This window comes from Enhydra lutris, unplaced genomic scaffold (genome assembly GCF_002288905.1).
Source record: "Enhydra lutris kenyoni isolate GAN:26980312 unplaced genomic scaffold, ASM228890v2 scaffoldscaffold68, whole genome shotgun sequence".
Classification (NCBI taxonomy): Eukaryota; Metazoa; Chordata; class Mammalia; order Carnivora; family Mustelidae; genus Enhydra; species Enhydra lutris.
Window position 1 is genome coordinate 3,243,613 of NW_019154152.1, and position 27,205 is coordinate 3,270,817.

The 27,205-nt window shown below is 44.4% G+C and overlaps 1 protein-coding gene across 1 annotated transcript in view; it reads left to right on the plus strand.

Annotated features, from left to right (window-relative positions):
* Nucleotides 1-27,205, plus strand: part of LOC111159475 (polypeptide N-acetylgalactosaminyltransferase 18) — a 342,809-nt gene that overhangs the window by 260,432 nt on the left and 55,172 nt on the right. Inside the window, exon 7 of the mRNA XM_022521983.1 lies at nt 24,961-25,146. Within this exon, the coding sequence (XP_022377691.1) occupies nt 24,961-25,146 (186 nt within the window). The remainder of the gene's footprint in view (nt 1-24,960; nt 25,147-27,205) is intronic.

The window sequence follows — 27,205 nt, forward strand, 5'->3', positions numbered from 1 at the left end:
GATAACCTTGCCTCTTTTAATTGCTCTTGCTTGGCTTCATCATAAGGTCTGAGTATAGAATCTCTTCCTGTGAATGATTCTCCCTCTTCTCCCTATGTAACTGACCAAAATCTAGGACAATAAGATGTCCAGCTGACTGGCTCCTCTTGTTGGCCCCGGGATCACCAAGGAATCAGTCAAGCTCCTCCTTATCTGGGTATCCTTATTTAATAACTAAATAAGGCAGGAATTTGCATTGGAGATCTCTCAGCGCCTCAGACAAGAGACTTTATTCTATTTCTATGACATCTTTTTATTGTCCTTGTCTACCAGTTTTCATGCCCTCTCTTAAATTTTCTTTCTTAGCCATGGAGAATCTAGTATCTCTCTATCTATACTTTAAGAAAATGCCAATCTCTATTCCATAGGGCATGTGGAATGAAGGAAGCAAAGAAGGTTATAGACACAGTAAGAACAGATTTCACAAACTGCATAGTCACCAGGTTTCAAAAATTCCCCAGTCCTTGGACTGGGTTCATCTGTAGCTTCTATAATCAACTAAGGAATGATGGCAATGCCTTTCATATGTATTTTCAAAATTTTTTACTATAATTATCCTATTTACTACACACAGCAATCAAGTGCTATTGGCAAGTCAGATAGTATCTAGAAGTGTTATAAGATTAAAAATATTTATGTTGGGGCACCTGGATGGCTCAGATGGTTAAGCGTCTGCCTTCGGCTCAGGTCATGATCCCAGGGTCCTGGGATCGAGTCCCACATTGGGCTCCCTGCTCAGCAAGGAGCCTGCTTCTCCCTCTCCCTCTACTGCTCCCTCTGCTTGTGCTCTTTCACTCTCTCTCTCTCTAATAAATAAAATCATATATATATATATATATATATATATATATATATATATGTATACATATATATATTTATGTTGGTCAAAAAGGTAAATTCACCCTTATGCTGTATTATCTCATTACTATAATCATTTTAACAACAAAGAAAGCAAGAAATTAATTTAAATACTTTGTAAACTACAAAGGGCTCTATATAAAACATGTAATTGTATTCTATATGTAAATATATATGTTACATAAATATACTACCATGCCATTTATATGGTGCTCTTTTTTTAAAAGCATGTTTTAATTTATATTATTATAGTCCTGCGAAATTTTTTAGATGACACTCAGGAGTCTATATTGTAAGCAAAGAAAATTGACTCAGGCTGACCTACAGAGAAAAGAAATTTATTGGAAGGTCCTTAGATATCTCAAAGAAGTCTAATAGTCTCAAAGTCTCAAAGACTTCTAATAAGAAGTCTAGAGATGCAGATTCAGGAAATAAGCGGAAACCTAGAGAGAATAGAGAGCAGGAACCATAGCCAAAGCCAACCAGTAGGAAATAATGTATTTAGGACTGACACCACAGCCACGGCTAGAGGGTTCTGCTACTAAATACTGGGCACCGTGGCTTGGGTCTTGGTGACATTCACCAAGATTCAGAGTCCTTACTGAGAGCATACAGTTGGCTAAACCTGGATTATATGACCATGCTTTAGCTTCAAGGGGAGATCATATATGGCTTCTTTTCAGCTTCCTTAGGCTCAAGAATTACGTAAGTTGTGGTCCCTTATATAGCAAGGGGATTTAGAACCTGAGTTCAAAAGTCCTCTACAACAGGTAATCTAATATCTAGGGTATTGTGCTCATGCTCCAGATAGTTTATGAGAAATGGAATCTCAAGCAAAAACAGAAACACCTCTTTATTGCAGACAATTTCAGACATATGCAAAAATAGAATGGTATAATAAAGTGCCTTGCATCCATCACCCAGTTTCAACATTGTGAATGCACAGATAATTTTGGTTTTAATCTCTACCCTTACCCAATCCTCCCCCAACTTCAGTTATTTTGAAGCAAGTCCCAGACATCATATCATCAAAAAATATTTCAATATACATCTAAAATAGATAAGAATTTTTAAAAGAATATAACCACAATACTATTTTCAGTCCTAAAGTGTTGAAAAGAATTCCCTAATACCATCAAATATTATCAGTGTTCAAATTTCCTTAATTGTCTCATTTTTTGTTTTTCAGTTTGTTTGTTTGAATCAAAATCCAGTTGGTTAATATCTTTCAAGTGTCTATTAATCTACTGAATTTCTCTCTCCATCTCCTTTTTTCCCTTTGTAATTTATTTTTAAAGAGATGAGGTCATTTTTCCTATAGAGACCCCCATAGTCCAGATTTTCTCAATTGAATTTCCCTGATGACATTTAACATGTTCTCCTGTCCTGTATATTTCTGCTAAATTGGTAGTTAGATCTGGAAATGTAGGTTCAATTTTGTAGCAAGAATATTTCATAGGCAATATCTGTATACTTCCATCATGAGGTGCATCATGTCTAGTTCATTCATTAGGGGTTGCAAAATGATGGTATTTTATTTTTATTTTTTTCTTCCTCATTTATGTTTTTTAAAGATTTTATTTATTTATTTGACAGAGACAGAGATCACAAGTAGACAGAGAGGCAGGCAGAGAGAGACGGAGAAGGGAGAAGCAGACTCCCCACCAAGCAGAGAGCCTGATATGGGGCTCGATTCCAGGACCCTGAGTCCATGACCTAAGCTGAAGGCAGAGGCTTAACCCACTGAGCCCCTCAGGTGCCCCATTCTTCCTTATTTATTAACTGGAATAACTTTTTTCTTTTTTTGTATATGTATTTTTTATTTGAGTATAGTTGACATGTAAGGCTCCATTGGTCTCAGGTATACAAGGTAGTGATTCAACAAGTTTATACATTATGCTGTATTCACCATGGGATAGCTACCATCTGTCCCAATACATCACCGTTACAATATCATTGACTATATTCCTTATGCTGTGCCTTTTATTCCTATGACTTACACAAAGAGACATTTACAATCATCCATTTTTTGGTTGCCCAGAAGTACAATAAAATTCATTTGGAAAAATCAGAATAAACAACTTTATAACAGCTTTCAAAAAAAATGAACTGATTCTCTACCATCTTCCAAAAGGAACCAATTATTCTTTTTAGTGTTATTTTGAACTTATGGATTTAAATATATTGGATGTATTTCAATTTAATACATTTAATATCCTTATTAATTTGCATATTTTCACCTTTGGCTGTTAGGAACCTGTGATTCTTTAGTGGCTTCCTGCTATCGGGATGTTCCAGGTTCATCTATACATTTCCTATTCCAGACCTATAATCAGCCATTTCCCTAAGGAGCCCAGTTTTCTTTTAGTGAGTAATGGTATTTAAAATCACAGTCTGTGGGGCACCTGGGTGGCTCAGTAGGTTAAGCCACTGCCTTCAGCTCAGGTCATGATCTCAGGGTCCTGGGATCGAGCCCTCCATCAGGCTCTCTGCTCAGCAGGGATCCTGCTTCCCCACCCCGCCGCCCCTGCCTGCCTCTCTGCCTACTTGTGATCTCTCTGTCAAATAAATAAATAAAATCTAAAAAATAATAATAATAAAATAAAATAAATAAAATCACAGTCTGGGCACTAGGGGTGGTCATTGTTACTGGTTTGGTCCATGTTTCTAGGTCTTTTAAGTAGTCTGAGCTAGAAATTATTATTATTTTTGTAGAGAGAAAATACTCCAGGCAATCATGATGATCTTTCTTTTTTTTTTTTTTTTAAGATTTTATTTATTTATTTGACAGACAGAGATCACAAGTAGGCAGAGAGGCAGGCAGAGAGAGGGAGAAGGAAGCAGGCTGTCCGCCGAGCAGTGGGCCTGATGCAGGGCTCGATCCCAGGACCCTGAGATCATGACCTGAGCTGAAGGCAGCGGCTTAACCTACTGAGCCACCCAGGCGCCCCCATGATGATCTTTCTAATTCAAATGTAGAACTAGAGAGTTTCTACTTCACCTTATCAATCTTACATTTTTATTTCCCTTCTCCCATATCAAAAATTCTGATTCTTAATGACACCAACACAATTACTTGTTTCTTTTATTCCCCAATATGCATACAGCTGTCTCAGAATACTAATAACAATGCTATCACCAACAATATGATTGCTAGAAACAGTTTAATTCTTTTTTTTTTTTGCCTTTCTTCTTGCCATTTATATTCCACTAGAGAAAAATTACTGTGATTTAAAGTCATGTAGAATAGTTCCTCTCTGTGTTATTTTCCTACCACCCTAATAAACAGGTTCATTTCTTTCATTTTGCTTTTGATTTTTAGGCATTGTTTTTCCATATTTAATTTTTTATAATTCTATAAATTTTTACATAATTTCAAAGTCAAATCTACAAACCAAGTATATTCAGAAAAGTCCATATTCTGTCACTGTCCTCTGTTTTCTTACTACTTCTAATGTAAACATTTTGTTTATTTTACTTTACACTTTAAAAACATATAAGGAAATATTGTACATATGTTCACATCTCTCTGTTCTTAAATGGTAATACTCTGTGTACACTTTTCAGTACCATGGTTTTCTCGATATATGCTTTATTTCTGAAGATCACTTATAATAGTATAGAGAGATTATGCCTCATTGCTTTTTTTATAGCTGCATAGTACTCCAATGTGTGCATGTTCTGTAGTTTATTTTACCAGTTTCCTTTTGAGGGCATAGTGCTATAACTAATAGTCTTGTGCCTACACATTTTCACATTTTTACTGGATTATCACTTGAACAGATTCCTGAAAGCATAACTGTGAGGTCAAAGGGCAAATGTATGTGTAATTTTGCTAAGACGTCCTCAAATATCCTTCCAGAAGGGGTAGTACTTTTTCTACCAGGAACAATAAAGGTTCCTGTTTCCCCATAGTCAACTAACAAAGTATGTTGTAGACTATTTGGGTTTTTGCCAATCTGACAGATGAGAAATGGCTTTCAGAGAAGTTTTAATTTGCATTTCTCTTATTAAGAGCTAAGTTGAACAGCTTTTCATATGATTAGGGCCATTTGCATTTCTTTTTTCCATGAGCTTTTCATATCTTTGGCCCATTTTCCTATAGGATTGTTAGTCTTTTCTCTATTTTTAGAATCTCTTTACACATTAGGGATGGTAATACTTTGCCTGTCATATACATTGCAAATATTTTCTCCCTGTTTGTTACTTGTCTTTTGGTTTTGCTTCTGGTGGTTTTTTTTTTTTTTTTCATTTTGTTTGGTTTTTGTTTGTTTGTTATATTTTGTTGTTTGTTTTGGGTTTTGTTTGTTTGTTTGTTGTTTTTGCCATGCTAAAACCTCTTCCCTTCCTTTTCTTTTTTTTTAATGTAAGCAAATGTATCTCTCTTTTTCCTTCTTGCTTCCAGGGTTTAGTCATAGAAAAACTAACCACATTAGGTTATAAAGAAATGCATCTGTTTTCTTCAGGCATTTGTGTGCTCAAATATTTTTCTCATTTTAAACTCTAATTCATTCAGAATTGATGTTGATGTATGGTATGAAGAATAGACTCAATGTCTTATTTTTCTGCATGGCCAACCAGTTATCCTAACACCTCCTATTTAAAATGACATCTTTTCCTCATCACATTGCAATACTACCTTTATCATATGCTAAATTGCCATGTATATATTTGAATCTGTTTCCATTGATTTGTTGGTATATTTATGTACTACTGTCACACAATTTCAGTTATATAGCCTTTGTGTTATGTTTGTAAGTCTAAGCTTAAAAATGTTTTTTAAGTCATGCTTGTAATTTGGCTTGCCAACTATGTCCTATGGGGATCTTGGATTTGAAGGAGAAGATCCATAAGAGACACAATGTCATCATTCCCTCTTCTTTCCTGACTTGCTTTTAAAACACTTGATGTCAGGACTTATGGCTGCTTAATTTTCATATTGTTGGTTGGAATCTAGTATGCACTCAATGAACAGGTTTTGAATTTGAAGGTCGGACAAGTATAAGAGAATATATTTTATGTAACTTGAAAGGTCAGAGTTATGACCTTCGGAGGTGGGATAGAAGTTGTAATGGATGTAGTTATCAATCCAATATAAGAAACAAATATTAGAGTCATTTAAAAAAAAGAAGCAATGCCCTATGGAATAATGACACCCCCCATCCTATAATAGGATATGAACATGACAACCTCTTGTTCATTGTAAAGATCTATGGGATTTAGGACCATAAAACTAACATTAATAGTGATATAGCAGTAACTGTATGTGAACTCTTGTCCTAAGTGATTTATATTTATTAACTCCCTTAATCCTTGCAGCAACCTGGAAGTGATGCAAATACTATTATTCCCAGTTACAAATGGATACACTGAAGCACAGAGCAGGGATGTAACCTGCCCTTGGGCACATGACTGGTAAATGGTAAAGCTGAGATTTGAACCCAGGAAGAATGGCTTCAGAAGCCATTATGCCGTATATACATAGGCAGGGTCTAGTGGGCTTCAATGAGAAATCTGACAAAATTTCTCTCGACCTTCTTGTGGGTTCATTTTTTTTATGCATTCATTCTTCCATCCTTCATACACCCACTTGCTATGCTGGGAAACTAGAGGCAAATGACACAGACCCTGCCTTTGAGTGGTTCTCAGTCTAGCTAGAAAGACCAACTTACCATATTCTAAGTACAAGGCTGAAAGAAAATTATAGAAAATGTCATGAACTTAAACAGGAGGCTTTGACTCCTTCCTCCATCTAGACTTTAAGGACTTCTGGGTCTTTGATCCACTAATGCCAACTGTAGTAGGTACATAACTCAGAAAGCCTACTCACTTTGAATTAGGATATTCCTAGACATTTTTTAAAAACAAAAAAATGTAAACTGTTATTCTTTTTACAAACCATGAGTAAAGATAATAAACACAAACTAAAGCATCAAATAAATATGAACCCAGTAAAAATTTCTAAAACTAAAAAATTGATTGAAGAAACAAATATTCACATAATTTACATCTGCAAAATTTGATTCAAGTAAACCAAACTCGGTTAGAGTAATGATCACAAAAGAAAACTCTGACAGAGGCCATCCATAACTGTAACATGTGATGTAGATTTTTTAAAAAGTACTGATAGATGAATCATTATGTTAGTTATAAAATCAATGTAAAAAAATTAATCCCAATGAAAATAATTCTAGTAAAATAAAACCGGAGAATCGGTATAAAAGGAACTGTATTTTAATTATGCTATATAGAAATTAGACCAAGAGGATTAAATTGCTTAAGTGACATTTACTCCAGAAAATACCTTCTGGATGAAAATGAATCACTATGAATATAATCTGGATTAAAGTACTAAGTCAGGCACACTTCGCTCACCATCAAAATGGCAAGGATAAAAGATCCTGTGTGCATTACAGTAGCCCCCGGGAGGGAATGACCACTCCCCCCGTGGAAGCTGGCTTAGACTTCACAGAGGAGGAGGCATTTATGTGGGGACTCTGGGGAAGGGGATGCAGTTTTTAAGGCAGGGAAGGGGGAGATGAGCGTTGCAGAGAGTTGTGGTGACGTGTAGAGTGACAGCTGAAAATGCACATGACTCTAGCTGAACTCTTGGGCTGGGAACTAGAGGTCTGTGACAGGACATGGGGCTGAACCAGAGGTTTGGAGACAGGTAAGATAGAGCTATCAAATGGAGGAAAAATCAGTCACTGAGCAATCCATAAGGCAGCCCTTGTGGGCTCTTTGCTTCTCTTGGCTTGTCCAACATTTTCCTCCATGGCAAGAAGTGGAAAGAAAAAAGTGTCTTATGGTGGATGACCTGGAGCTGAGAGAGGTTTCAAACACACATTTCCTTGGTTACCAACATCAACCTTCTAGGTCTGGAATGTCTAAGATGTGGTCAGTGACATAAAGTCTTGGGCAAGAGAAGAGAGTTACTATTTCATGAAGCAGATACATGCCCCACAGCTGGTAGCGGTACTAGCTGCAGTCTGGAGGGAAGGTGACAATATTAATAATAATAATAATAATAATAATGGGAAGAACTCCCATTTATTATATGCTATTGGCTCATCACTTTGCATATAGCATTTCATTAATTTTTACATGAGCCCCATGAGGTCTGCTTTGTTATCCCCATTTTGTAAATCTGGAAGCTGGAGGAAACAGGATAAAATACCTCCTGAAATCACTCAAGATGAGAACCAGCCTGAGGGGCTTCAAGACCTTATCACTGGGTCGTGTTCCTTAGCCACCTCTGCCAGCAGGGTTGAAAATCATCCATGGCATAAAGTTTACTTTCCTCATTTGGCCAACATTGCTTTGGAAAATGACCACGGTACCGTTCTAGGGCTTGATGACTCGGCCCAACTCCCTCATGCGAGACGGGGCCTGGGTCCGACAGTCTTTACCTGAGGTCCCAGTGGTTCTACACTGGAGGGATGATAGAGACAGCTGAACCAAAAGCCAGAGTCCAGAGAGTCAGAAAGGAGGGAGAGGGAGGAAACTACCAAAGGAGAGGAACCAGAAACAGACGGGAAGTCAGAAATCTGAGTTCAGGAAGCTGGAGACACCGAGGAGGAAGAGAAATCAGAGAAGGGTGTGCATCAACTGCCTAGAACAGGCATCGCCATTATTTGAGACTTCTACAAAATATATCTTTGGTTAAAGGGCTTCAGGCTTCACTAACAGTACCCATGAAAGAGGTCTGGGCAGGTTAATGTGTGCTTGTCAAGCTTGCTGTGTAACTGAAGCAGGTGACAGGCTATATGGTTCCCCCCCGGAGGCCGTGGCCTTCGAGGACTGAGTAATCTCGGCTCACTGCCGGCATCATGGTTGTTCTCACCCAGCCACCAGGAGGATAGTAAAACACCCCGGCTCCCACAGTTTCAGGGAAATCAACTCATCTGCTAGTGTGGTCAGAGAGACTTGAGAAGGAAGAGTAAGGTTGTGAGCACCAGTGTTCCCGCTCAGCGGGTAAGGTCTCGGGAAACCACCAGCTGCAACCTCTCATAGAAAAGCTGTACATAGATTCTCTTCCCTCCCATCCCTGGAGACAGAGAAAATGAAACACCTGCAATTGGACTTGGCTCTAGTTACTTCTAAACATCGTGGTTGGTCCAGGCCAGCTGGAGCTAGAGTTCAGAAGAACCTGAGGACTTGGACTCATGCAGGCCTATGTGTGTGCGTGTGCTCTGCAATGGGGCAGTGAGCCCTGCCATGGTTTTACATCATTCTGTCATGAACTGGAATCTTCTTTGGCATTGTCCTTCAGCCCCTGTCGTGGGGAAGGCCTAGAGAAGGCTGACAGCATACGATGGGATAAGTATGCATCTGTGCGGTCTTCTGAGGCCAAGGACTTCAAAAGACACCAAACACAGGTTTCAACTTTGCAGGCTTTTGTACTTCCTAACGGAATTTTCCCAGTGACTCAAAGCTTTAGCTAAAGCGCTGTCCACATGCTCTCTTAGCACTGTGTTGGATGCTAATAATAGTTTGAGTGATTGTTGGAGGTCGAGACCTAGCCTTTTCTGGTCTTTACAAACGAGTTATTAAAGGTCTGGCCAAGACGGCATTGAGTTGGGAAGCCCACATTTTGGGAGATTTTGGGGGTACCGCTCACTAAGAAAGGGACGTTTGGGATAGAGTGGGTTTGAAGGGGAAAATGGGGCATGTTTGCTATTAGAAATAACAAAGGCAACAGCCAGAAAGCTTGCATTATTCATGCATCTATCCATTCGTACAGTGAGCATTTCTTATGCTGCTTGTGTTCTGCGCTTGGCAATAGAGTCCAGAGCAATGAAATACCCGGATGCTGCCTTGGACAGGAAGCCAGCACTGCGTCCCTAAAGGTAAAGACAAGACTTGGAGGTGAGCCGGGGGCTCAGGTGCCCTCTGTGTGCCCACTCAAGGCAAGGGGATGGAGGAGCCCGATAAGGATGAAAATCTGAACTAAAAAGAGATTTTGGAATTGATCGTGGGCATCGGGAATGGGGGGCAGGTGGCAGGATGGTGCCCATAGTTACGGCGAGGAATCAGCTAGAAAGAGGAAAGCTGGATTGGTGGGAAATCACAGATGTCAGGGAAGGCAACCTTTCAGCAGTACAATATACAATAGCCAAGCTGAGATGAATGCCGATGATCATAGCTACCACCTTTCGAACATTTCTTGTGTGCTGAGTGTGTGTATTTAATACTAGACACTGTGCTAAGCACTGGGTATCCTGAGATGAGCAGGATAGTCTAGGTTGTACCCTCCTAGTGCTTACATCTTAGGGAGTCTCATGCTGTATCTTCTTTATGCCTCCCAAGAACCACTAGAGGCTAGAATTATTATCCTCATTTTACAGAGGAGAACACGGAGGCTCAGAGAATTGGATTCACTGGCCTAGGTCCCACAGAGAAAGGGTGGTGGAGCTTGGATTCGAACGTGGTTCTGTCTGATGCCAATGCCTCTAAATCCCCAGTCTGTACTATGAGAATGTGAGCAGAGAAAGGGCATATGGATGCAGCTGGAAGGTGGCCCTGGAGGGGACAGGTGGAGTCAAGGCTGGCTCTAGGAGACAGATTTCAAAGGGCTAAGGAGGAAGTGGTTGGAAACTGATAGGAGGCAGGGAGGTTAGAGATTATATTTGACCTTGAATGGAGGGAGAGGTTGACCTAGTGTCTACTTGTAGGCAGAAGCCGAGTGCCAGGACCCTGGGAAAGCACAGACTTGACCTTAAGAGAGTGGTTGAAAATTTCCTTTCCTGCTAGGTGGTCAGCTCTAGCTAGCCCTGCTGTGCGGGGCTGTGGGCCACTAGGTGTGGCCTCCTGGAACCCAGGGGGCCTGAAATGCCCAGGGCCCTGAGGTCCAAGCAACCTGGGACCTAGGAGGCCTAAACCCCAGGATTTGGGGTCTTCCCTGCTTGTGATCTTCATACATGAGGGAAGCTCGGTGCCCCCAGCAGCCCAGAGCCAGTTACTCTGCCTTGCTCAAATGCCCGACATCTAGAAACACTGGGGGAAGGCTTTTTTTGCCCCAACACATTATCATGAGCACACCAGCCACGAGTAACTCTGCAGTTACAGACCAGCCGCAGAACAGACACAGTTTAACAGTACACTGTAAAAGTTTTACGGTTAGTAAAGATAAGTGCAAAATTAATCCCTAAAGAACAAAGCAATTAAAAAAGTACATAATGAAGCAATTAGCTAGAAATGTTGGGGAGCAGGAAAGGCAGAGCGCCTGTGGACGATTTTACTCTGGAAGGGTCTTCACACTTATGTTTTTTTAATTGTGTTCAATGAGGGAACCATAGAAAAAGATTCATAAGATGCCCAGAAGAGGTAGCAACTGATAAAGGGTTTCGAGAGTCAAACTGAAGGAAATTTTTACCTTCCTAAAAAGTTGGGGCCAAGGAGGAAAAGAGCTATAAAGAAGTTTTTACCTTCCTAAAAAGTTGGGGCCAAGGAGGAAAAGAGCTATAAAGACCATTATTGGTATAATTAATGAAATTTTGTTATAGACTGTGGATTAGGTAATAGTAATGTATCAGGGATTAATTTCCTGATTTGGAGGAAACAAGAAAAATAAAAGCAAAAAAAAAAAAAAAATCCCTGGGAGCCAGCAATGTACATTAAAACTCAGGAGAGTCATTCATTTTCATTCATTCTCTCTTTCTCTGTTCTTGTTTTGTGTTTTATTTTTTTCTTTAGCTGAGTTTCCCTGCTGTTTTGTATCAGATGCTGTAAGGTAGCCTCTTGCCACCATTACATTGTAGCTCTCCTTTTCCAGGAAGGGACCCCTAAGCAAGGCCACAGGCAGTCCCTTAGAGTGACAGATAGCAAGCAGGGGCTCCCTCCTCCCTCCTCCCTTCTCTCCTTCTCCTCCTCCTTCCCCTTCCCCTCCTTTTGGTTTGTCCTCCTCTTCTAGACACTGTTGTGGTTTTTTTTCTTGATAAGACCTGATATTCATAAATCTGAAATTGCAGAAGGGGCGTTCAGAGACACCTACTCCCATCACAAATGCTCCTGCCACCTGGGTGGCTCAGTCAGGTAAGTGGCAGACGCTTGATTACTGCACAGGTTATGACTGCAGGGTCGGGGGATCGAATCCTCTGTGGAGCCCCGGCTTGAGCTGCATCGGGCTCTGCACTGAGCAGGGAATCTGCTTGAGATTCTCTCTCTCCCTCTCCCTCTGCAACCACATCCCACGCCCAAACTCTTTCTCCAAAAAAAAAAAAAAAAAGATAATGCTCTTTACTTTGTAAAGGGATACAAGAAGTAGGATACTGATAAATATAATTTCCCAGTGCTTGTGGATGACTGATAACAGAAATTACCTCTACCCACAAGTTTTTCTATCAAGCAAAGATTACCTGAACATGAAGTCGATCCTGAAAATAGTTAACCCCTGGTGTCAACTACCCCAAGAAATAACAATTGTTCCCATTAGGCCCTGTCTCTCTCCATCTGTGTGCTGTCTGGTCTAGTTTGGAAAAGTCCAAGGGACAGGTCCCAGTCCCTGTCCTTGCCTGGCGCAGCCCCCCACAGGTGGTTGAGTGCTGAATGCTGTGTGCCCCATATCATTCCTTATGCCTGTTCAGATGCTGCTCATCAACGTCTTTATAGCCTGTGGCATTTCCACTGCACTGGATTGTAGTTCTGTAAAGAAATCATGAAGAAGGGGAGATAAAACATTAGTAATGATTTCAAGACAGTTTTCCTGGCTTTCAGCACTTCTATGCCCTATATATATGGCATATATAAACAAATAATAAATATATACATAAATTATAATTTATTATCCCAACCAGAACATTTTTGAGAGTGAAAGGAAGTATTGCTGATAATCACACTGGAACATTAGATATCAACCAATACTACCATGGGCAAACCAGGACATATGGTCACTCAATTTATAATCTGATGTGTGCATTTAATGCAATTCTTTCCTTTGACCTCATTTGTTAGGTGCCTATCATAGGTGACCTTGGGCATACAATGCTTAACATTACATATGTAACTTTGAGCATATAATGTTTAAAAAGTGAAGGCAGCCCCTTCCCTCTTGGAGCTAATGGCATGATGGTGCAGACAACTGATGAAAGAAAACAAAGAATAGATATATGGTTACAGATTTTCAGGGCACCTGTGTGGCTCAGTTGGGTAAGCAACTGCCTTTAGTTCACGTCATGATGCCAGGGTCTTGGGATCAAGTCCCACATTGGTGCTCCCTGCTCAGGGGGGGAAACTTCCTTCTCCCTCTCCCTCTGTCACTCCCTCTGCTTGTGCTCTGTCTGTCAAAGAAAGAAATTAAATCTTTTGTAAAATTTCAGTAAGTGCTGTATTAGCCAACTCGGGCTGCCCTAACAAAATACATGGATGAGGTGCCTCGAACAATGGAAATTTGTTTTTTCCCAGTTCTGGAAGATAGAAGTCTGAAATCAGGGTCCCTGCATGGTCGGGTTCTAGTAAGACCTCTCCTCCTGGCTTGTATACAGCCACCTTCTCACTGTGTCCTTACATGGTAGAGAGCGAGCTCTAGTGTCTCTTTGTCTTCTAATAAGGATGTAGTTCTATCTGATCAGGGCTCCACTCTTATGGCTTCATTTAACTTAATCACCTCCTTCAAGGCTCTATTTCAATAGAGTCACATGGAGGAGTTGGGCCTTCAGCATAGGAATTTGGTGGGGGGCGTGGGACACAGTTCAGTTCCTAGCAAGTGCTACAGCACAAAACACAGTGTAAGTTCCAGAAAGTCAGGGATTTTGTACGTTTTGCCCAGTGACAAGACTGTCCTCTCGTACAACGGCTCCTGGCACATAGGGAGTGCTCAGTGAGTGATTGTTGAATTGAATTAAAGCACAGAAGCGACATGATCTGACTTACAGTTTTAGAAGGTGGATCGCAGGATGGCAAGGGTTGAAGCAAAGAGACTTTTTAGGAGGCTGTTGATAGACTTGTCCACACATAGATAATGGCGGCTGGGACCAGGCTGTTGACTCCGCAGCTTGGGAGATGTGATTAAACTGAAGCTATACTTAGGAGGTAGAACTGACTGCATTTGCCGATGTATTATTGGATGTGGAGGGGGGAGAAAGAGGATGTAATTATGGATGAATTACATGATTGTTGATGTAGGTTTTAGACTTGGACTATTAGGTGGACGACAGGAAGACTGGAGGCAGATGGGGGAGGCAGGGAAGGAAATGGAGAACATGGTTTTGCACAGGCAAGCTCGCGATGCTTGAGAGACGCACAAGTGGAGGTGACATGTAGGCAGTTGGATATATAAATCTTGAGCTCAGAGGAATGTAGCTCATGTAATTCTCACAACTATTTTTGCAATGTGTCATTTTGCCTCCATTTCACAGACAAGGAAATGGAATGTTAGAAGATGGAATGAATTGCCTAAAGTCACCAGTCCAGCAAATGAGAAATGTAGGCTTTGACACCATAACTGTTTAACCCCAGAGCCTGTGCTCTGAACCACAGGGACCTCCTGTCTCAAGAGGCCCAGGGCTTGGATACATTTCCTACTCAGCTTCTAAATTATCACCTGACCTTGAGCCTCACTTTGCTCACCTGGGAAATGATGGGAGGTAATCTGTTAGGTCTTGTTCAGTTCCCTACTGCAATGCTGATCTCCTTTATAAATCCCATTTTTAATGTGAGTTTGCTGTAGGTACCTTTCAGAGATCATACCCAAGCTGACAATTCATTTTGATGTGTATGAAAAGGGCAAATCTCTTTTTAAGCGAAGACCCAGCACACCAGCTTTTTTAATCTGAATTCCAATGGAGTAAGAGGAAAGCTGCTTAGTACAAATGCCATTTCTGAGTGCAAGAATGTTTTGTATCTCAGATTCCTTTTTATCATCTGAATGGTAACCTTCGGGGTCCTACCAAGCCAAATGTAGGGGTGATGCTTGGGCCAGACACATAGCTTCCTCTGATGTCTGTGCCCCAGGTCTGCTGAAAGGCCAAACTTGTCCACCTCTGCCATCTCAGTGACACAGGTGTCACTGAGTCCTGTGGCCCCTGATGTCTGGGGTTGGGCGGATAGTGGTGACAGAGTGTATCCTTTCATCCAGGGCTTCCTGGTTGCCCTACATTTCAGAAAGGACCCTCCTCACTTACCATGGGCTATACTCTGGACATTGGTCCAAAGAGTCATCCTTTGGGCGGGTGTCACATTTTGAGGGGACATCTGATAGGGACCGTCAATTCGAATTTGATTGGGACGTGCTAATGAGCCATTCATATGTGTGGGATTTGTTTCTGATTAGATTAAGCTTCTGAGAGAGGAAAGAAACAGCCACTGATTAAAGACATAAAAAAAGAAACACTTTAAATGAGTAAGTGGTTCATCTTCATATAGCAAAGTATAAATTAAACACAGTCCAGGGGATCAGCTTTGAATAGCAGCTGGATAGTGCGGGCTTTTCTGAATACGTCCGCGAGGAGAAGATGCTCACAGCAATTCAAAGAAACTTAACCCACCAGAGAGGGCACCGAACACTCTGGAGTAAATAGATGGGCCAACTTATCTGATAAAAATGACTCTCGGGCTAGCAATGAGAAGGGTTTCATTTGGATTTCAGAAAACTGCTCCCCGAGTCCCTGTGACATTCAAGCTTATTATTATTCTCTGGCAGCATCAGTGATGGTAATGGGGCCAGAGATCTTAGCTCAAAACAAAGACTTGATTAGAGTAGACAGCACACGTGTCAGGGGGACCCCAGTTTGAAACTTAGCCAATACTTCTCTCTCTGAGCATGGAGCTTCTATAGTTTTGGTTCTATAGAGATGCCTGGACTGGAATTAGCTAGCCTTCCCAGCCTCGTGCATGAAAACCTGACGAAGGCTGGGGTGTGGTGGCAGCCCTGGGCACACCAGGCTCACTCCAGAATTAGGGGAGTGGCCACAGGGCTACTACCTAGCCTTCTGAGCAACCCTGAGCATGCATGACCTCCAAGCGCCTTTCTCTTCCGTCCTCCTGGCTTCTCTCTCAGTTTTCTGACTCTGCTCTGGTTCTGAGCATGAAGCAGACTCTCACCCACAGCCTGTTTTGCAAGGATCCTAACACCTGCCTTCTCCTGGTAGCTCCTTCTCCCAGCCCCTGGGACTAAATGTACTCTCTGTACCCTCAGCATCCGGTGGGGTCCTGCTCTGACTGGACTCAAGACCTGAACTTGGGAAGGGGACTTGTTCCCCTTCTGAACAGTCTCTCCCCTTTTCTGGAACTCTCTGCTACGAAGTGCCCGCCGATGGACTGAACCCCTGATTGTTGGCGCTGCAACGTCCAAGCCTCTCTGGTCACTTTGCCTCTTTGGCAGCTTGTGTTAATCAGAGCTGTGCCAGTGGCCCCCGAGTCCTAGAGGCTCAACCCAGAACCAGTGTATTTCCTGCTCACATGAGTCTCCTGAAGGGTGGGACTGGGCAGCCATTCTCTGAGTGGTGACTCAGCCTGCTTCCCTCGGGGGGGTTCCCCATCTTTGAACTTCACGGTCATATTGCCTTTAGTATGCAGCAGATTGGGAAGGAGAGAGGTCAAAGTGCTCATGAACTTCCCACGCTGGATCCTTACCGACCTTGGCCAGGAAGTGATCATCTCCTTGGACCATCTCATTGGACTAAACAGCTCACATGATTCTTCCTGACTGGAAGGGAGGATGCGAGATGTAGAGGGAGCATGGAGATATTTAATGAGCCGTAGTAGTCTACCACACCCTTGAAAACCACCCTACTCCTGGCTCCTCTTCACCATCCTCAGTATGTTCAGGCCTGACTTCTTCCTTTTTGTCATAAATCCAACCTAGCTTGAGTGTGGGGTGATATTAATCAGGCCTGTTGGCTGGTATGAGATCTGAGGTAACCATGAATAAACTCTACTTGGTTGGAACCATGAAAGGATGCCTGCTAATCTCAAGGACCATATGTTTGCAAAGCAGTCCTCACAAAATTTCCCATGGGGAAGTGAACTCCCAGGGCCCCAGTCTTTGTAGTCAGAGCACCGGGGTCTGAGGAGAAGCAGAGTCCCCTGTGTGTGATGAGTTAGTTTGCAGAGCCTGGAGCCATCACTGCCCTGGGTTTCCTGTAGGTAAGAAGCTATCGCAGCAAATCTCAAGTCCCTGCAAAACAGTCTTTTAATGTCTTCTTCATGAAATGCTTCCAGACCTTCTAGCCCAGCTGGTCTCTTTTTGGAATTCTGCCAGATGAATCCTCCTGCTGCTTTCTGATAGTTATGGAAAATCCCTTTCAAACAGGTTCTGAATCCCTTTCAGTTTCTGAAACAGAAACTGCTTTCAAGTGCTTCTTAGGACTGACCCCAAATCAGACCCCTTCAGGGACACCTTCCAAGAAAAAGCATCATTTTTTCCCAAGCAGTTCTGTCCAGAGGACTCTTGGGCAGTGTTTACTGCAAGAAGGGGGCTTGAGGAAGCTGCGCCCCCAGAGTATTTTTTCTGTGGGGTCTGATGGAAGAATAAGCATTGTGAGACTTTAAGAATGTTTTCTTACACTTAAAAATAATGAAATATCTACCCTCGGAAACCTAGAAGAATACCAAGGAAAGTACACTGGAGATCATTCAGAACTAAGGCCCAACTCTTGATCCCACGTTCATGACGTAAGTGTTTGTCAAGCACCCACCATGTGCCAGGGCCTCTGGAGGCATAGAGATTCCTTCATGAGAGCAAGGTGGCCATGGCTCTTCTCTGGAGGGCTGGTGTTGCCGGCCTAGAAACAAATTAAAGCTCCTGCTCACTGAAAACCAAGGAGTTACAAATGAAAGCTATAGCGAAAGTGAATTTCACACCCATTGGATTGGCAAGAATTAGAAAGTTGGACAATGCCAAATGTTGACGAGACTGTGAAGCCACATGAGAGCTCATTTGCGCTGGTGGGAGCAGAATGTGGTGTGCTCGCTTTGGAAGAGTTCCTCTTCCCAGGGAAAGTTGAATGTGTCCACAATGTATGCCTCAGAAATTCCACTGGGGTGGAGCATGGAGAGGTGCTCGCTCTTGGGCACCAAGAGACATGTAGAAATTGTCCCACGGAGCATTCTCCATTATCCTGGAAACAACCAGACGGCCGACCCACAAGAGGGTGCGTCAGGAAACCACTGCATCTTTACACAATGGAATACTCTGGCGATGAGGATAAATGGACCAAGGAGCACGTCGTGGAATGCAGACAATATGCTTTCATGTATGTAGCGTCCAAAGACGGGTAAAACCACATAGGTAATGTAGGTTGATGGCAAGGAAATTAACAAAATTCAGGGTAATGGGTTACCTTTGGGGGTGAGGAAGAGCACACAGTTTTCCGAGTTACTGCTAAGGAACTGTTTCTTTAGCAGAGTGGTAGGTGAACCGTTGTTTCTTATGTCGTGTGTCTTTCATTGTACACATGCACACAACTATCGGAAGTGCTGTGCCCCAGGAAGGACAGGTGGTAGGCAACACCTAGCAGAGGTATTTACCCAAATTTAGGGCCTCCAAGAAGAGTCAGTAGAAATTACTAGGGAAATAAATGTATCGCACGGGGAAGAATTCCAGTGAAGGGATTGGTATGGGGTGCAGGGCAGAAATGTGAGTATAGGGATCCTACATCTGCCCTAGGAACTGAGAGAAGTGGGTGTAACAGGATAGCAGAGGATGGCAGAAGGAGCTGCAGCAAACAGGAGAGACCGGGTCTCAGAGGCCTTGCAAATCCTGCCAAGGAACATGATCTTTCTCTGGAGACTGAAGGTGGCAGGTATGGGAACGGGACCCATGTTGGAGGGAGGTTGGCTCCCTGTCTTAACACTGTCTCCTTCCCGGCTTCTCCTCTGCTTCATGCCCTTGATCTTGGCTTGCTGTTGGCTTCTGGAGTTTGTCTTAGCTTGGCCTAGACCTGACCTCTCTTCCCTTCTCACCCCCATGCAGGACTGAACCTAGGGTGAGGTGAGCAAGGGGCCCCAAACACAGAATGGAAGGATGCCCAGGAAAGGAGCCCTGCATGGCCCTACTCAGGGGCCCTGTTCGGCATCTTTGTTCACCTGCATTTCTGACCCCACCACCACCCTGCGAATGAGTTTCTGGTCTTCTGCCAGCTATTCCCAGGACTTGGTCTAAGCCTCCATCCTCCTCGTCTTCCTTCCCCCAGCCTGCCTGGTTTGGCTTTCTACTCTGTCTCAGCATTTCACAGCCAACTTAGGCGAGACAGTTACACATAAAAAGATAATTAACAACGCGAGCCAAGAAATACGGACCCCATGAGTGGTACAAATCATGTGTTTCAGGAGTTTGGAGGAGCTGGGCCCAGCTGGCTTTGGATGGATGGAGAGCAGGAAAGAGGCTTTCTAGACTAAAGGAAGACTGGGAACATTTTTCCAAGAGCAAAGAGATCATTAAAAGTCATGAGGAGATAAAAAGCTGGACAGGATGTAGGAACCTGGGATTCACGTCTCTGATACAAGGCTGAGATGCCACCACTCCTGATTCCTTGCCTACAGTAAACATTACTAATGAATTGTGGCATCCTTTTCCACGGAGCCCAGAGAATCCTTCTCAGAATGATTCAGAGCCTCAGAATCCTTCTCAACACAGCACTTCAGAAGGACATTAACAAGCAAATGGATTGAACATGGAAGTGTTATTTGCTGTCCTTGACATAGACTACAGAGTGATCAGGAGTCCCTGTGTGGGAGAAAGGGTCAAACTGTTCCCTGTTGCTTTGCCTCCACTGTTTCCCTGTTTTACAACTTCTGATTTATAACTCTGCCAGTCAGGTCTCAAACCGGCAAGGAAACGTAGAATCCCAGAATGGGAGAAGTAGATGGAATCGATCACCTCGTTGAGTTCAGTTCCTCCATTTGGCAGCTAGAAGAAATTTGAAGCTTAGGAGGGAAATGGGCTTGTTTATCTAAGTGGCAAACAGAATATAAATGCAGATCTTTTGACTTGACCTTGTACCAGCAGCAACCAGTCCTGGAAAGGGAAAGGAACCTGACCTTCCCTAAGAACCCACCACATGCCTGTCTTTGCTAGTGGGAGCTTTTCATAGAACATCTCGCTTAAACCGGCCAGGGCATCACGATCCCCAACAAAAAGGCCACTGACATCCAAAGACAGGTTCAAGTCAAAGGCTAATGTGTGACAGAGGCAGGATTCAAACCCTCTCCATCAGTCCCCAAGACCTGCCTTCCCTGATGGTTCCCACGTGGATGCTCCAAGCCTTTCTGGAAACAATAATAGGGTTAGAGCTCTCTGGGAAGGGCTGGTGGTGAGACTTTCCTCCACACCGGGTGACTGCTGTTTACCATCTACTTCGTCTACTTCCGGTTCTTGGCCCCACTTGGGAGAAAGCCATGGACTCCTCTGCGGGTGTACGCAAGCACTGGCCAGGTTGAGGGCTCTCTCTGCAGGGAGTTCGGGGTTCCACAAGATGAAGCGACCTGCTTTCCACTAAGCTCATTTGATGACTCGCCAGGTTTTACAATGTTAATTTAAGCTCTGCAGCCAAAGTGACTCTCTCCGGTTACAGCGGCGTGCACTTAAATGTCAGAGCTTTGCTGAAAAACCGCTTGGATTTGAAGGAAGTCATTGTGTTTGGTAAAATCTGGCCACATTTTATGTTTATGGCCTTTATTAGGGGATCCAGCTGAGCGAGTTAAAACTGCCTTTCCGTAGTCCGTGAAAGCCTGGGACTCTCAGATTGCGAGAATCACTCAGTGAAGTAACAACTATTGGATGTATACTAAATGCTTGGGGCTGGTGTATGCAATGTGATCCTTGTCTTCCCGGAGCTTATAGTCTAGTAGGAAGCAGCAGAAAGACATCAAAAGAGTAAATACCTAAATGGAAGTGTTGTGAGTAAGTGTTACTGAGAGAAAGGGTGGGGCCCCGTAAGTATTCCGAGGGGAATCTAATGGGCCATCAGAGAAGGTAATATTTGAGCTGGATGACAAGTGGGGTGGGGATTGTTCCAGAAAGATGGAAATAGCAGGAGCAAAGGCACAGAGACAGGAGAGAATTTGATGTGGTCAAGAAATCTATTTCCCAGTGCCCATCCAGGAGCCACAAGATCCAGCCTACATCCAGGGCTGACGTGTGTCAGGTGTCCCAAGTACCTGTAGGACTGAGCACGGGCCTCACTTATTCTACCAAGCCAGGCTCACATGTCCCCCATGTAAAAATCAAGCTCTCTATCTTGTAGGTGCTTCCTGATGAGGTGACCTCATCAGCCTTCTTGGTTACTAACCCTCGACCTTCATTTCTTGGCCATGTCTTTGGTGCCCACCTTCCCGGCCCTCCTCCCTTGCAAGGCTAAGCCATCACTGTCTCCCACATCTTTGGCCTCCATCCAGTGGCCCTGCTTCTCTGGCATAATCCTTCCTGTCTGTAGCCTCCTTCTGGTTTAGGTCTTTCTACCTCCTGCCAACTGTGACGTGTCCCAGGCACAGCTCCCCTTCACTCCTTTCCTCATCCCCTGTCCCACCCACGCCTCCACGGAAGTTTCATGATATCATCTTCCACAAGGTCCAAATGCCAGTGATTTTCTTTCCTATTCTTTGCCTACCATCCATGAGAGGGTCTCTGAGATCCCCTGTAGGGAAGACTTGAGAATCTCTGTGCATCGAGTCATTGGTCCCTAGAGCCGCTCATCATCTGGGGATCAGAGAACGCGGGCTTCCTCTTGTTTGTCTCAGTGTCACTGGGCAGGGTCCAGAGGTGGCAGGCCAAACCTGCTGGGTCTACATCTTCTGCTCCTGTCCCCAGAGACCGCTGGGAACCCAAAGGCTGCCGTCTAGACAGATGCCATCATCTTCTCCATCGATGAGTTCCTTTGCACAGGAGGGAGGAGCAGGGATGACCTCTAGGTTAACAAGGGCTCTCAGTCTCTGGGGAGGAGCCTGGTGCACTGCTCCACACTGAGCCGGTCACTCTGGAAGGCAGCCTGTCTCTTGTCTGGTGGGCTCAGCCAGACATGGGAGTCCTCTGCAGTTATATTTTTCCCAGAAGGTGGATGTCCAGGAGAGCTAAAGAGCAGCAATTATAAGGTTTTTAGAAAATAATAGCATACACAGAGGCTTCCTGAGCCCACAGCCCTGTGCGGAAATGACTTCTGCTGTGCGTGTTTCATAGACAAGAGGTTAAGTGGCCCAAAGTCACCCCTCAGCAGGTGCACAGTGGGGACAGAATGGGCTCAGGTGTCCTGCTCCTACCCCCTTGACTGCTGGTGCTCAGACTGAAGCAGACCCAGGGTTGAACACATGAACACATCCCCCTCCTCCCCAGGACAACATTGAGGCTGAGGCAGAGAAGTCGCCTGCCGAAGGTGGCGCAGCAGCAGGGGCCAGAAGCACAATATTTGAATTTAATTCTCACTGGCTCCAAGGCAGTATTTTCAAATACTATGTCCTCCCTCCCAGCCCAGCCCCACCTCTGCAGGAAACCGGTGATCTGTCCTGGGTACTGTTTGGCCCATGTCGGAAGGAGACCCTGGGCAGGGGTGGAGTACGTAATTCTGTGTGCAGAAGCCCAGCATGCTGGAGGGAGTGAGAACAGTCAGCATGACTGTGACATGGAGTGCATGGGGAAGCAAGCCCTGGGTGGAGGGGGCTGAGCAAGGACAGGCCCCAGGAGCCTCAGGAGCCTTGGGGCTGTGCTGGTAAGGTACAGGGGGGCATGATCCCCCTTATACCTTCCAAAGATTGCTCTGGCTGCTGGGAGGAGAAGAGACCGGAGGAGGAAGGCAGGAGGGAGATCAGTTGTTTAGAGGCTGTTGCAGGGTCCAGATGAGCCATGACAGGGGTCTGGACAAGGGCTGTGGCCATAATGAAGGAAGTGGGTTCGAGAGCCCGCCACTGAGATCACACCGCTCCTTTGACTATGCACTCAGGGTGGATGGGACGTGCAGCCGTCACCCTTCTGATCAGAAGCACGGCCGAGGCGCCCACTCTAACATGAAATGGTGAACCGGCTCTTTGAGAAACAGGTCTTGTAATAATAGAGCTTTGTTACGAATCATGTTCTGGGCTGTGTTGCTGAAATACGCCAAGTGATAGCCTCCGTTCCAGTTGCAAAGAATAATTACCCTGACTCTTTGTGTTGTCAATAACATATTCACAGTATTCACAGGCTCTCATTGCCAATCTGAGCCCAGTGAATTGGAAGTCTGCAAGGTCCCCAGAACGTATAGGTCATGGACATGAACGTGCACAGCCTGGGGCCTTCCATGGCTTCCTCTCTTTGGTGAGCTTCCGTGGGGCTCAAACAGATCCTTTTCCCTTCAGTACCAGCTGTGTGGCCTTGGCCAAGGGATAGCCTTTAGCCTCAGTTTCCCCATTTGGAACTGGAGACATCAACCACTCCCTCACAGGGTTATTCTGAAGATCCTGCTGAATATAATTAGTATAGTAACAGCTGAGCTGATGGCATGCTTCTTATGTCCCAGGATTTAAATCCAAGTAGTCTGGTTCCAAGTCCTTTCCTCATAACCACCACAGTGTGCCACCTGCCCACAGGCACAGTCCAGTACCTGGCACACGGCAGACACCCAGTGGGAATGCTTGTTTCCTTTCCATTCACTCTAAATATTATACTAAATGGAAGACAAGCTCAGAAAATGGAAAAGTGATCCGTTGCCTTCCGACTCTGACTGCCCAGAGCAACTAGACAACTGGTGTGAAACAGACAGGTGGAAGAAAAGGCATTCTCTTCTTAACTCCGGGGGTAATTAAGCAAAATCCAGAGCTGATCTTAGAGTACAGTTATCTTGACGAACACTGAGAAATGTATAGAATTGTTGAATCATTACAGTGCACACCTGAAACTAAATGACACTGTATGCTAACTATACTTGAATAAAAAACAAAAAGAGAAAACAAAGCTGACTTTATCTTGGATGAAGTCCTGTGGTCGTTGATGGATACATGTTATAAGTGTGAACATTTTCTACCAAATTGTTGAGCTGACAGTACCTGACAAGAGACCTCTGCTGTCCACCCAGAGATGATGATTGTGTTCCCCTAGAAGCCTCATTCATCAGCTCTGGCCCAGTGTTTCAGATTCATCCCACATTTATTAAGCATTGATCACTATTGATTGAGTGATTAAATACCATCAGCCATATATTTATTCAATAAGAACTTATAAAGTACTTTTATGTACTAGGCCTTTTGTTAGGTGACAAGAACTAAGCTACTAAGTGACAAGAACTTGTTAGGAGACAAGAACTAAGTGAGATACTATTCTTCCATCTGGGAGCACGGAGTGAGGAAGAGAGGGAGACTCACAGGTAAGCAGGAAGTCATGAGAGCAAGAGCTTTGGAGACCAGAGGAGGGAGCAGTTAGCTCTGCCCCCAGGAATTGCACAAAGACCCCACAACAGAGAGGTCATAGGGCCAAGATCTTGAGAGATGATATTTTTTCAGCTGGAGAAGGAGTGGCATTCTAAAATGACACATAGAATGGGCAAAAGCCTAAGGGCACAAAAGGACACGCATGTTCCAGAACATTCAAAGTTCAGAATAGCTGGAATGATCATGGAAAGACCTCCAAGACACTGTCCCTCGACACTTAGAATAGAAGATCATTTTTCTCTATTTTCTTTTAAGTCCAATTGCATCTAGTCCAAGCTCTTAGTCACTGAGGTCAATGAGAAGCTTCGCATGATTCCCTTCTTTGTATCTCTCCCCCTCTGATGCTGTCTCTCTCTGCTGCTTCTTCTATGTCAAGCACAGCAGCAGAGACAATTCTGAAGATTTTTGTTAACTTCTCCACCAGGGGCAAGGAGAATCCAGATCTTTGTTCACAAAAATGTTTAATCTCTTCTTTGCACAGTAGAAGGAATGGGAAGAGAAAGCACATTAATTCTTTGCTGGTAAATCCATGGCAACAAGAAACAAGATAGAAACAGACTCAATCATCTTCCTGCTAGAGGAGTAGAAATAAGGTAGAGCTCACTGCCTTTGCCGACCGTGGCCTGAGAGACAAGGTGAAGAGAGCTGGAGCTGTCCGTGCTCAGGCTGGTCTGGTTTAGTGGCTTAGAGTCAAATCTGGACACTGATGAGTGGCTCTTGTGTCCCCTACAGGTGTGGCAGTGTGGCGGCAGCGTGGAGGTCCTGCCTTGCTCCCGGATTGCCCACATCGAGCGAGCCCACAAGCCCTACACCGAGGACCTCACGGCCCACGTCCGCAGGAATGCCCTTAGGGTGGCTGAAGTCTGGATGGACGAGTTTAAAAGCCATGTCTACATGGCCTGGAACATACCCCAGGAGGTAGGAAGCCCTTGTGGGGATGGGGTTTCGGGGTTTGCAGAGGGGGGACCAAAAACAAAAAATATGGGTCTAAACCCTTCTTCCCATGGATCAACCAGAGTCTTGTGATCCGTGCTAGAGTAGCTTCTCAGCCCCAGAAGATAGCACGTGTGGAAGAAAAGAGGCTGACCGTGAGGCACTAAGCCGTGTCTCCCCATGCCTGTCCCTGGGCAGCATGCTTAAAGGAAGACTTCTCTCCCAACTTCAGTATCCTCATATTTTGTGTGTGTGTGATTTATTTATTTTAGAGAGAGCGCAGGCAGTGGGGGAGGGGCAGAAGGAGAGCAGACTCCACACTGAGGGCAGAGCCTGATGTGGGCCCGATCCCACGACCCCTGACATCACAACCTGAGACAAAACCAAGAGTCAGATAGATACTTAACCAACGGTCTCACCCAGGTGCCCCATCAGTATCCTCATTTTAAGTAAGAATAATTGGGGGCACCTGGGTGACCTAGTCAGTTGGGTGTGTGACTTTGACTCAGGTCATGATCTCAGGTCATGGTCTTAGGGTCCTAGGATTGAGCCCCACATCAGTCTCCGTACGCAGTGAGGAGTCTGCTTCTCCCTTTTCCCTCTGCCCCTACCCCCGCTCATGCTTGTTCTCTCTCTCTCTCAAATAAATAAATAAAATCTTTTTAAACTAACTAAATAAATAAATGAGAATGTTGGAGCAGATGGTTCCAAGTTTACCTCATGTTCCCAGGTCCTCAGCTTCTCTGCTATATAAATATACCAGAAATTACCAGAATTCACAAAACGCACCTTAATCTCCCTGTAGACTGGATTCAGGCTTCTCCATTGAACCTTTGACCAGAGCACTAAGGAATGTCCACATGGCTTTGAGATATCTTGACCCACATGCCTGGGGAGGGGATGCACCCTCTCAAGGATCCTCAGGAGGAGAAGGGAACTGTTCTGGACACTTTTCAGCTCTTCCTAACCTTCACAGAATCTCATTGTTGCCTGCCACCGTCCTCTATCCCTCTTGCCACTAACCCTTACGGAGTGCCCGAGAAAAAGCAATATTTCTCTAGTAGATTTGTTCAGCCTTGCCATGTATCATATGGAAATGACCTTGGACCACTGAGTTGGGAGAACCCAACAGATGCCAGCCACGGGCTCCCCACCTGCTCACCGGCCTGCCTGCCTGGAGATCATTGCTTATGTTGCAGTGTCTATCTGAGACAGCTGCTGACTGCATGACCTCTTTCTTCCCCCTTGGAAGTCCTTTAAAAAGCTTTAGTTCTTTCTTCCTAATAGGGAAATGGTTGATTTTTGCCTGAAGTTTCCATATGAAGTCCCCGTTCCCCGATCTCTCCACTCAGCTAATGTTGCTCTGGCTGAGTGACTGAGAAAATAGGCTGGGCCATGGGCAGGGGCTTTTAGGCAGCTCCCCATCCCCACCACCATCATGGGGGAGGAGGCTTGCATTGGGACGTATACGCCCACAACCAGTGACATTTCAGCAGCAGAGAGAAGAATGAAGAGTCAAGAAGTACCAGCCAGGGTGCGGGCAACCCTGATGAACCAGCCCCAGGATTGCATCCCTGACAGTGGGAGTGTTTCTAGGGAAACAGCAGTGCCTTCCGGACCCATCTGTGGCTGTGGGCGTTGGATCACAGTATTCTGGGGAGCATGCTGAGTGCCTCTGTGGGTGTCCTCTGATAGCAAAACATTAAGAACGCTTGGAAAGTCCCCTAGGAACCTAGCAATAAAGCACCATAGATCCCCAGTCCCTTAGCAGAGTCCTGTCCATACTCCGACCACCTTCTCTCCACACCCCAAAGCTGCAAACCTTTTAGACTTCTCCCCTCATTGCTGCTGCCAGAAATGGAATGTGGAAATGGACAGTAAATCCAATGAATGGCAGAGAAGCAAGTGAGAAAAGTAATTAGAGAATGATGAAACTTCAGTGTGCGTCTGTGACTCCTCAGAGGGGTAGTTCAAACCCAGTCAGATGGGTGGGAGGAGAGGGGAGTGAACTCAAGAAAAGCAGATGCAGGGTGGGAGGGTCCAG